This window comes from Littorina saxatilis, linkage group LG6 (assembly GCF_037325665.1).
Source record: "Littorina saxatilis isolate snail1 linkage group LG6, US_GU_Lsax_2.0, whole genome shotgun sequence".
Classification (NCBI taxonomy): Eukaryota; Metazoa; Mollusca; class Gastropoda; order Littorinimorpha; family Littorinidae; genus Littorina; species Littorina saxatilis.
This window is the reverse complement of record NC_090250.1, coordinates 38,656,345-38,668,844: the sequence shown is the minus strand read 5'-3', so window position 1 is coordinate 38,668,844 and position 12,500 is coordinate 38,656,345. Positions and strand designations below refer to the sequence as shown.

The 12,500-nt window shown below is 39.6% G+C and overlaps 1 protein-coding gene across 1 annotated transcript in view; it reads left to right on the top strand.

Annotated features, from left to right (window-relative positions):
• LOC138968010 (CD109 antigen-like) overlaps nucleotides 1–12,115 on the top strand; it is a 73,576-nt gene extending 61,461 nt beyond the window's left edge. Inside the window, exons 12-17 of the mRNA XM_070340571.1 lie at nucleotides 5,536–5,736; nucleotides 7,982–8,074; nucleotides 9,452–9,514; nucleotides 10,221–10,415; nucleotides 11,468–11,605; nucleotides 12,110–12,115. Coding sequence (XP_070196672.1) covers nucleotides 5,536–5,736; nucleotides 7,982–8,074; nucleotides 9,452–9,514; nucleotides 10,221–10,415; nucleotides 11,468–11,605; nucleotides 12,110–12,115 — 696 coding nt within the window. The remainder of the gene's footprint in view (nucleotides 1–5,535; nucleotides 5,737–7,981; nucleotides 8,075–9,451; nucleotides 9,515–10,220; nucleotides 10,416–11,467; nucleotides 11,606–12,109) is intronic.
• Nucleotides 12,116–12,500: the final 385 nt, after the last annotated feature.

Below are 12,500 nucleotides of genomic sequence, written 5' to 3'. Positions count from 1 at the left end.
AGAGCGAGAAAGATAATTGACAGTATTATCCTGTTGATGAGAAATGAGCTAGTAAAACAAACCGTTTATTTTGTTTTTACAGTGGAGTTTCTGGTGAAGATTGACTATCCACTATCAGTATCAGCTTCATTTGAACAGATATACATTAACATATCCACGAGGTATGTTCTTTACATTTTTTATTTTTCATTTTTTACATTTAGTTAAGTTAGTCTGGTATATATTTTATATATATATATATATTTTTTTTTTTTTTTATATATATACTAGATTTCCTTGTGATACGTCCCCCACAAAGGGACTTTGCATTGTAAATCTCGGTCCCCCTTGAGGAGGGTCTGATGCTCCCAATAGGCTGTCTGTGAAGGGATACTTTTTTCTCTCTTTCTCTTTCTCTGCTGAGAGATTTTAACAAATATCGGAAGAAAGTCTCTGCTGACTTTCAATTGTTTCTTTCACAATTTTTGATGTTTTATAATGTGGTCACCGTGAAAGTTGCATCGCCTTTAAAGCGATCCAATTGAACAAGTCTTGCAGAACTTTCTTTCTTTATTTGGTGTTTAACGTCGGTTTGAACCATTCAAGGTTATATCGCGACGGGAGTCTTGCAGAAAACTTCTTCTTTACCAAGTCCTGTGTTGAACAGCAGTGAAAAGTTGACCGCTTTTCCTGTTTAACCTTTTCAAAATTAGATCTAACTTGTTCGCGTATCCATTTCTGGATCTGCAGGCTGGTACAGAGTTACCTCCCTTTAGGCTTTTTTTTCAAATTTCCCTTGTTTTATCCTAATTTCTTGGTTAAAACTTGTCTACATTTCTAAATTTTTTCTTAATAAATATCTATTCCACACTTTGGCCTTAAATCAAAGTGTTTCCCTTCACAGATATCCCCTTGGGGTTGTCAGATGAGGGTAGTCTCCCATGCCAACAGAAGCTACCATTCAGAGAGTGGTTTGCTTCTTAGTTGGATACCATGGGTTGACAACTCTCATCAGCAGAACCACCTGACTCTCATCAGCAGTACCACCTGACCACTGATGAGACTCAATATTGTCGAAACACGTGTCTGGTCTATGTACAAAAACAATGGTTCTCCTCAGGACTTGATTTCCTTGTGATACGTCCCCCCACAAAGGGACTTTGCAGTGTAAACCTCGGTCCCCCTTGAGGAGGGTCTGATGCTCCCAAGGGAGGTCTGTGAAGGGATGCTCTTTTCTCTTTCTCTTTCTCTGCTAAGAGATTTTAGCAAATCTTGGAAGAAAGTCTTTTATTATAATAGTGTATGTCTTGTGGCAATGTGCAGTCTCAGAAGTACAGAGTGACCCCCAAAAAATGCAACCCACAAAAATGATCATAATTATTAACTTCTACATCTGTTGACCGAATCACTTCATATGTAAAGGACATAAACTTCAGCATATGATTGACCTTTCCACAATGTTATAGATCAAATGGTCTGACTCGAGTGCAATTTCAAAAAGAGTTGCCAAATTCGGGGATCCACTCAACATTACAAGGTTTGAAATTGAGTGGTAGTCAAAGTAATCCGATTTAAGCCCTACAGATTGTTTTCGTTTGGGTAATTCGAATGACGTAGTATACTTTAATCAACATTAGAGAGTCAGTGACTTGATTACAGCAATTACAGGCAGGATCAGGGCATTTCCAATGGATGAATGCGTTCATGTCATGGATGAATTTTGCGCAACATTGCGCAAGTGTAACTTTACAACGAAGGGGTTATTTTTTTCAGTCAGTTGATTTTAGCAAATATGTTCATAGTTGTTGTGCATGAACGTCAGTTTGTCCACGACCATTCTACAAAGTTTTGAGTCTGTAGGTAAAATAATCGGACATTGACTTTTTCTCCTAAATGTGTTCCAAATTACACCTTCGAAAGTGTCAATGGCAAGTAAGCTCTCCTGTCCAGGGATTGCCCTGAACCTTGCTGTAACTGCTTTCTTCAGGTCACCGATGTTCTAGGGGTTGGAGGGGGCGTTTGTGTATACTCAGACATTCAGATAATCCAAAAGGTACAAGTCTGGAGGGTTGAAATCAGGTAAGTAATGCTACTGCTCAATGTCAAACCTCGTTCTGTTGAATCGATCGCCGAATTTGCAGAACAATTTTTTAAATGGCAATTTTGTGGAAGGGTCATGCACAGGCTGAAGTTGATGGCACCCAAATATCAAGTGATTCAGTCAACAGTTATAAAAGTTATTAGCATTTTTGAGGGTTGCATGTTTTGGGGGTCACCCTGTACATTATTATTAGAAGTGGTTAAGCACCATTACAAGCAGTCGATGTGCGGTGATACACTCGGCCAAAGGGCTTTTCCCAAAAGCAGATGTTACTCAAATTCAAACAGGTAATTCTGGGAAATCGTTCACTTGAAGTACTCGAAAAGTATGGAACCCTTCGATAAATTTGATATTTACTATATCACTAAAAGCCTCTGGAATTAATCAAAATGAATAAGATACCGGAATTACACGTTCAAAAAGTAGAGAAAAGTAAAAGCAAATCGTTAAAAAAAAGACTTGAAAAAGGTACAGTTCTTGACTTCTTTGAGATTCATACCTGTGATCACCATCGCATTGAATTTACTTTTGGGCGCTCGACTGATTGAGCTAATTCGGCTTACTGTCTTCCGGGGTGAAAATAGAACATTTAACTTCGAATATTGCACGTGAGTTCTCGAGCATGTGTATCAGTATCGACACGTCGGTTACCCAGTTTCTCCGTTCGTATTTGTGTACTGTACGTTATGTCGATCTCATTGTTCGAGGTGAGTTAAGTTGATAACTGACCATATGCTCCTGTTCGCTTCGTATCAGTTTGGAAAGCAAACTCAAGTAGCGTTAATTTCAAGTGTGACCGACATGAGGTTGAAAGTGCAGCTTCGAAGTGCATTGTGCAATCGCCGATATGCGCTGGCGTCATTTCATGAAAGGATGTCCCTACCCAGAATACCAAACGGTTTTGGAGATTTTGAAGATTTCGTTCAGGACAACTATGCCCTACGGCCGGTTTATTAGATAAAGGGAAACAAGCGGTTAAAAGCTGGGGTCGACAGAGGCAATGAAGGGGAATACTATAACTTATAAGATCATATACCTATGGTAGCCCATACTGTTATTGTCTTGTTTGCTTGTTTTCCAGAACGGCAGAAGGATTTCCAGTGCAAGGTCCTTGTTCGGTAGTTGCACGCTACCCATACTGGGATCGCAATGGACAAGAACTAGTCAAAAACATATCAGTGAGAGACGATAGAAAGATTTAATGGCCTGAAGATTACCAACTTACTCGTTCTTTAAATTCACTTACTCAAGCAAGCAATCATGCACGCATAAACGCAATCAATGAATCAATGGCTGAATAAATGCATGAATTAACTAATCAATCAATCAAATCAATCAATCAATCAATCAATTAATTAATCAATCAATCAATTATTCAATCAATCAATCAATCAACTAATCAACCAATCAATCACCAATCAATCAATCAATCGGTCACTCACTCACTCACTCACTCACTCACTCACTCACTCACTTACTCACTCACTCACTCACTCAACCAATCAATCAATCAACCAATCAATCAATCAACCAATCAAGGGGGCCGGCAGATCAGTTAGTAGAGCACTGGACTAGTAATCCTAAGGTCCCATGTTCGAATCACGACAGGGACGGACAACGCTCAACATGTGCAGACTCAGAGACGGTATTTATGTCCCAACCACGTGTCATCACAGTGGCACGTAAAAGACCACGGTCTCTCTGCCATACGTGCAGGTGGCTGATTACACCTAAACACGCATACACCTGGATAGCGACCCTCTTGTTGCTGCTAGCTTTCCACTGGGAGGAAGAAACCAGAATTTCCCAGCATTGGGATACTAAAGTAAATGGAATGAAATGAAATGGAATGTAATCAAATAATCAATCAATCAAGCAATCAAATAATCTATCAGTCAAAACATACGTTGCATGTTTCAGCTCGACAGAACAGGAAAAGGAGTGGTTACATTTACCAGGGCAGAACTTTACAAACTGGGCTCAGAATATGCTTCGCCCTACACAGGTGTGGAAGAGGGCAGTTCTTTCACTTTTAACAGCAGGCAATTCTACGTTGGAGTCACTGTCACAAATGACGTCACTGGCAACAACGTCACTTCCGAGGCTTCCCTCTACTTTGGATCTGGATGGTCTGGCCTTACAGTGGGAGCCCTGGCGATGAATTTTAAGCCTGGGCTGTCGCTGTCTAATTTGGTATGACGTAGAGGCATTTTTTATGTAATTATGTGATGGTATACGAGGGCCCTTAAAGCGTCTGTCATAGCAATTAGGGATTGGGCGCGAATAATACAATATGTACATGGTACATAAGTGCAGGGGTAAGCTTACAAGAGAAGGATATTCACAGGTGTGTGTCAGTTTCCACGCTAGTTATGCCACTGACCCCCAAAGTATTACATCCAAAAGCTCAGCGAAAAAGGGATATAGTAGCTAGTGCTCTGATCTCATTATAGTAGAACAAGACGCGTAAGGCGAAGTTACTACATTTAGTCAAGCTGTCGAATTCACAGAATGAAACTGAACGCACTGCATTTTTTCTCCAAGACCGTATAGCATCGTCAGTCCCCCGCTCGTGGACAAGGCAGTGAAATTGACAGACAGTATAGCGCGGTAGTGGTTGCGCTCAGTCCGATAGCACCCTTTTCTGTACCTCTATTCTTTTTAACTTTCTGAGCTTGCTTTTTATCCAAACATAACATATCTATTTGTTTTTGAATCAGGAACCGACAAGGAATACAATGAAATTGTTTTTAACTCGATTTCGGAAATTTGATTTTAAACATAATTGTTATATTTTTAATTTTCAGAGTTTGTTTTTAATCCGAATATAACATATTAATATGTTTTTGGAATTAGAAAATGATGAAAAATAAGATGACATTATTTTTGGATTGTTTTATACAAAAATATTTTGATTACAATTTTCAGATTTTAAATGATATGACCAAACTTATTAATTGATTTTAAAGCATCCAAGCTGAAATATAATACCAGAGTCCGGGCTTCGTCGAAGATTGCTTGACCAAAAATGTCAATCAATTAAGTCAACAAATGAGGGCGTGACAGTGCTGCCTCAACTTCCACTAAAAGCCGGATATGACGTCATCAAAGACATTTATCGAAAAAATGGAGAGACAAAAAGTCTAGGAATATTTTACCCAAGAACTATCGTGTGAAGTTTCATGAAAATCGGTCCAGTAGTTTTCCCGGAATCGCTCTACCACACCTACACCACAACCCTCGATTCCCAGTCTATGTTAAAACATTGTGTCAAAACGAGAGAACTACCATAGTCCGAGTATGTAACATTTAACATGTCAAAATTCGTTACAAAGCCTATGCTCCTATTAATATTCATCGGCAATAATGAGAACGTTACTTGTGGCTTTGCAAAATATGTTGCGCCTTCTCACAAAATAAGAATTCATGTACTGTTAAATTCATGTGTTCCACAGGCCACGGTCGTCGACTACCGTTCCAGTTTGGGTAGATACTATCCAAATGCCTCAATTAGGCTCAACGTATCTTACTCAGACGGGAAAGACACATGGCAAAACCTGGTTCAGAAAGATGTGAAGACAGACAACATTGGTTTTGGTCTTTACACAATCGAATCGGTACCCGGAAATGCCACGGCTCTGAAGATACAAGGCACGGTATGTAAACGCGTCTTATAGATATAATAAAAATATCAACGTCGTTCTCGGTGAGGTTCTATTGGACATTTTTACTGACTTGAGAGCTCTTAGCCCCAACGTCTCCTCCCCCCCCCCCCCCCCCCCCCCAGCCAACATTTCGCAGATGGAGAATCGCCTATTGAAGACACGTTTGTGTGTGTATGTGTGTGTGTGTGTGTGTGTGTGTGTGTGTTTGTTTGTGTGTGTGTGTGGGTGTATGTGTGTGTGTGTGTGTGTGTGTGTGTGTGTGTGTGTGTGTGTGTGTGTGTGTGTGTGTTGATGATAATTAGTTTTAACGTCCTCTTAGAACCATTTGGCCTATCTTGGGACAGGTAGAGTTAATATGCTTTATGTGGGGACAAGACACTGGACAAACATGCAAACAGAGAACACATATGATCGTGTTATATATCTGGAGGTCTGTTGTTGCGATATTTCGAAATGGGGATGGAAGTAATGATTGTGTACGCAGAATGTGGTTGGACTGGAGCGGTTTTGTAGGCTTATTTGCTTTTTATGTATGTAGGATATGTTTATATGTGTGGCTGAATAAGTTATAAAAATTTTAAAAAAAATCTCAATTAATTTTTAGCCAAAGGAAAATATTGAAGCAACTTGCTAAAAAATATATCAGAATGGGGAACTTAAGTTCAGGTAGGAGAGCAGTATGTGCTTAAGCCTTGTTTGATCAATTGAGTATAGCTATGCTTTGTGTTTTAGACGCTTTAGTTGTTGGGCGTGGGAGAGTAGGGGGGGTAAGGGGTCGGTGGGAGAGAGGATTGAGGGGTGGGAAGGAGGAAAGGGGATGAGGTTTTCAGAACAGATGTCCTATTTCAGCCTATGTGTGTGTGTGTGTGTGTGTGTTAACGTGTGTGTGTATCTGTGTCTGTGTCTTTCTGTGTTTGTATGTATGTATGTATGTATGTATGTATGTATGTATGTATGTATGTATGTATGTATGTATGTATGTATGTATGTATGTATGTATGTATGTATGTATGTATGTATGTATGTATGTATGTATGTATGTATGTATGTATACATGTATGTATACATGTATGTAGGTATGTATGTATGTATGTATGTATGTATGTATGTATGTATGTATGTATGTATGTATGTATACATGTATGTATGTATGTATGTATGTATGTATGTATGTATGTATGTATGTATGTATGTATGTATGTATGTGATAGTGACCGGCACGGTTGGCCTAGTGGTAAGGCGTTCGCCCCGTGATCGGGAGGTCGTGGGTTCGAACCCCGGCCGGGTCATACCTAAGACTTTAAAATTGGCAATCTAGTGGCTGCTCCGCCTGGCGTCTGACATTATGGGGTTAGTGCTACGACTGGTTGGTCCGGTGTCAGAATAATGTGACTGGGTGAGACATGAAGCCTGTGCTGCGACTTCTGTCTTGTGTGTGGCGCACGTTATATGCCAAAGCAGCACCGCCCTGATATGGCCCTTCGTGGTCGGCTGGGCGTTAAGCAACAAAAAAAAACACAAAAAAATGTATGTGATAGTGATAATTATTGGTAGTCTAGGTACTGTCCATAACCGTGTTGATCACGCCTTATACTACCAAATGGCTTGCACGATTCCTGAGTGACAGCGCAAAGTCAGGGTCCTATCAAGCATGGCAAAGAAGATGTAAATACCTGCTGGAGTAACACTGTTTATATCCAGGAGAGGAGCAGCGGAAATAATGTGTTCTACCTAACCATCATAACCTGATCTAATTTCTTATGCATGTGTGCATGTATGTTTATGAAGACATGTATGTATGCATTTATATATTTTTGTATTTAGTTATGTATTTGTTAGAATATATGTATATGGCGTGGGTGTGTGTGTGGGGGGGTACGGTGTATGTGCGCACATGTATGTCACTATGTGTGCATATGTGTGTGTGAGAGAGAGAGAGTGTGTGTGTGTGTGTGTGTGTGTGTGTGTGTGTGTGTGTGTGTGTGTGTGTGTGTGTGTGTGTGTATGTGTGTGTGTGTGTGCTTATTACAACATACTAGATACCTTGTTATCTTGAATACCCACGTGCCTGCAGTGTAAAGGCCACAATTTTGTCCGTTGAGACTATAGCAAAGTATTCGAGGAATACGAGGTGGAATATCTATAATTTTCAAAAGATAAATGCTGTGCCTATGTATACAATTTGTCATTTTTTTCTTGAATAAACTGTGTTGATGTATCTGTACGGCTGTTTCAGAGTGGAAACGAGACCAACTTCGTTGCACTGCCTCCATTCCGGTCACCGAGTAGAGCATTCCTCCAACTGGAGCTTAAAACTGCGCATGTCAAAGTAAAAATGACGTTATAGTTTTTCTGTTCGTGTGTCTGTGTGTATAGTACCTGGTAAACGAAACGCGCCACACTCGCTCACACTGTTGCGAATGAATTATTTTGTCGTTTTTTGTGCAACCAGAAATGTATAACTCAAAAGAAAAACAGTCTTGTTAAGGGTAAGATTTAATATAGTCCATGAGGGTAACCTCACAGAAATTCGGGCTGCTTTCTCCATGGGGAAAGCGAGCTGCCATACAGTATACGGCGCTACCTAGTTGAGTATTGTACTGGTTATTCTAGTTTTGCTAGTCGTGGTGTTTCACCTGTTCATAAATTGCGTAATATGGTGTAGGAGTGAATTAAGAGCTGACTGCAGCCGAAGACCTAACTTTGAAGAGTAACTAAACTTGCAAAAAGAGCATTTCTCTAAAAACTAAACTCAGCAAAAACATAATTGCGACAAATGTTGTACCGCGACAAAACATTCATTCCCGTATCATTTTTTCAAACTTTCTATGCCATTGAAGGCACTTTAATAGGCAATCTGGCACACTTTTCGGATCAAAAATGTTGTTTACTAGGATAACGTGACCCCCGCTCCAGTAAGGGTATCTCCAACACCGATCAAACAAAAACGCAAGGTACTAATTAAAAATCGACTAAAATTAGGGATAGGCAAAACTTGGCAACTGCTTTCAGGATGTTATGCCTGAATACGACACATGCCTCAGATTAGATACGGCATGATAACAGGCATTTGTTCAGATCTTATGCAATCTTCAGTAAAAAAAAGAATTAGAATTAGTTATAGGTTCATGGACTTTTATCAAAAGAAATCGTGTCTTCGCATGCAGACACATGATTGTTTAAAGAGCTTTTGATGTCATGTGACCCAAGTCCTCAAACCAAAGACAAGACAAACAGCCCAGTCAAGTACCTGTTATAGCATAACATTTGATTAAACGTTTAACGGTAATCGATTCTGTAACTGAAGTACATGTGGTAGAACTGTTTATTATTCTATTTTTACATTTAGTCAAGTTTTGACTTAATGTTTTAACATAGAGGGGGAATCGAGATGAGGGTCGTGGTATGTGTATGCATGTATGTGTGTGTGTGTGTGTGTGTGTGTGTGTGTGTGTGTGTGTGTGTGTGTGTGTGTGTGTGTGTGTACACCGATTCAGAGAAAACTACCGGAATTGTGTGTATGTGTGTGTGTGTGTGTGTGTGTGTGTGTGTGTGTGTGTGTGTGTGTGTGTGTGTGTGTGTGTGTGTGTGTGTGCGTGCAGGTTCGCGCGTGTGGTTGTTTTCGATGCAATGTTTTATGTGGACAGTTGTGTTAATGTTGTTGCACGATTGAATATTTGTGTGTAATCTCTCTGTTATTCTGTAGATCAAGAAATCAGTTGCAGTTGAGGTCCGTTCAAACATTGCATTCAGCATCTTCACCGTTCAGGTATGAGGTACCTCAAAGGTAAAATAATATCGCATAACGTCGAACGTGCAATGTGCATTAAGATATCTTGGTGTACAATTATTCTGATTGAACATTAGGTTGAACTTGCCTGTCCAAAGAAGACACTTTTACTCACCATCTCAAATATGGACAGATGTTTACATAGGATAGGACCACACATACACACACACACACACACACACACACTCACACACACACACACACACACACACACACACACACACACACACACACATACACACACATACACACACACATACACACACACATACATGCACACCACTGCGCACACACACATACACACACACACACACACACACACACACATACACTCACTCATACACACTCACACACACACACACACACATACACACACACATACACACATACACACACACACACACACATATACACACATACACACACACACACACACACACAATGGACACGTCAAACATCATTATCCGGACTGTTTAAGGTTAACTATGCGGAGCTGAATTGAATTTATGAATCAATTTCAGAAAACTAATTTAGGAAATGATTCACACTATGCACAGAAAGCACTCATGCTATTGTATCCTAGACAAAAGCATGGAGATATCTGGGAGGGTGAGCTGAACCGTTTACACTAGAAAGAATTTAATAAAATATAATGCCAAACAAAACACACACTAAAATCTTTCAGGTGTACGCCGTGGGAGCTCTGGTGATGACGAAAGTAGAGCGCAGATCAGTTCAGGACAAAAGCCACGCATTTACTTTCACGATGACGTCAGAAATGGCACCTGTCGCTGACGTCGTTGTATTCGTCACCACCAACACAGGGGAAATAGCTGCTGACAGATTGCCAGTGGGCGTCGATTTTTCCAAGGACAACAAGGTGTGTGTGTGTGTGTGTGTGTGTGTGTGTGTGTGTGTGTGTGTGTGTGTGTGAGTGCGTGCGTGCGTGCGTACGTGTGTGTATATATGTGTGTGTGTGTGTGTGTGCGTGAGTGTGTGTGTGTGCGTGTGTGTGTGTGTGTGCGTGCGTGTGTGTGTGTGTGTACGTGTGACTTATGTTTATTAATGAAATGAAACACAATATTTGAATTGAATTTAGTAATGCGGTACAATAAATAGCTGCGATTTTGTGTCTCACTACATTTTGTTTTTCTTTAGACGAATAAAGGCTGTGCTGTGCGAATGTTTTAGACATCATTTTCACGAGTTTTCGTTCATAACCAGCTGGGGAACAAATAACACTGTTCCCCATGTAACAAATCGAGGTGGTGAATGGGTTTGAGCTTTCAGACGAAACGTGGATTGTCAAAGTAAAAGCCTGATCAGGCTGACTGTTGGATGTGTGGAACCATCGCGGCTTCGGATTCGTGTTTCCGAGAATTACAATTGTTAGCAGTCACTCTCAAAGACCAAATCAATGTTGATAATTATCGCGGTGACTCATTGTCAATTTTCAACTTATCTCTGTAATCACAAAATGCACAACGAAAAGTCATAAAATACTTAAAAGAAAAGGAATATGCCAAACACTTACGGCACTCGCAAACATGCTGGCAGCTCTGTACATTTTTAGACTGGAAGAAAAGCGACGAAGGAGTTACCTTTGACGTCACCGACAAGCATGGGATGTTATTTCGAACTACTCTGACGCGTTTTGAAGCCCGGAATTGCATTCTAAAAATTACGTTCAGAATAGGAATCCCGTGTGTTATTCATATTGTGCGTATTTTTGCTCATCCAAAATGATGACAAAAACGATGTTTGGTGGCTTGTTGTCACACCAGCCTTGGTCGATAAAGATGAAACCGAAGACGATACGCCCCCCTCGGACCAACAAAAAAGCTTATCTGTCAACAAGCCACCAAACAGCTTGTAATATCGTCCACATTCAACAGCAAGACAACGTTTTACAATACGTTATATATCCTGCAGGTCACCATTAGCTTTTCCACGCCGAAAGTGACAAGGGGAAGCGCTGTTCGAGTGACGGTGGAGGCCAAACCTCGTACGAAGGTCTTTCTGATGGCGTGGAGTAAATGGAATTTCTTCGATAAATTCATCTCCTATCAGGTACAACCACCAACTCTTTATGCATGTATTTTATGTATGAATGTATCTATCCATTTAATTATTTATTTATCTATTTATTTATTTTATTTATTTATGTGTTTATTTTTATTTTTATTTCATATATATATGTTTATTCATGTGTTTATTTATTAATTTATTTATTCATTCATGTATTTAAGTATTTATGTATTTATTTATTTATTTGTTTATTTTGTTTATTTATGCATGAATAAAAAACAAAAAGGTTATTTCTTGGAAAGTCTACTTTTTGACAAAACAGGACATTCACAAATGTATCAATGTCTTGTTTTGTCAAAAACTAACGTCCTTACAAATAACGTTTTTTGATTTTTGAGTTCGGATTTTGGAACGTTTGCAGAATATCTGTTGCTGTTTTCCAATAGATTGTTGTTGATTTTGTTAAGCTCTGATTGCAATGGCTCGTGATCTCTAACATTTCCGTTGAGTGAATATTACACAACACTTATTTTATGTCTTTGCAAGATCTAAATTTTGTATTTATAACAAATCGCAATAAAGAAGCTAGACTTGCTTTTTTGAAGACAGAGTAAAGGATAGCCGAGGCATGTTTGACTTCAATGTTGAAAAATTCAAGCAAAATAGAATATTGGTGTTGTGGTCATTTTGACCACTCGTCTGTTTTGTAACACTTCTCGTATGTTAAAATGTTGCCACAAAATTCCCAGTAGTTTTCCATCATGACACGTGTCCGCTTTCAAAATCCTACCTATAAAAAGACCATGTGCATGACTGTTGTGCCGCCGATCTGGACACAAAATTAGCATCAGTCGTTTTGGACTCCTGAAACCACTTCACAGACACAAGTCATTTACATCGATATCCGCACAAACGTCAAGGTCTCTTAATTCTTTTC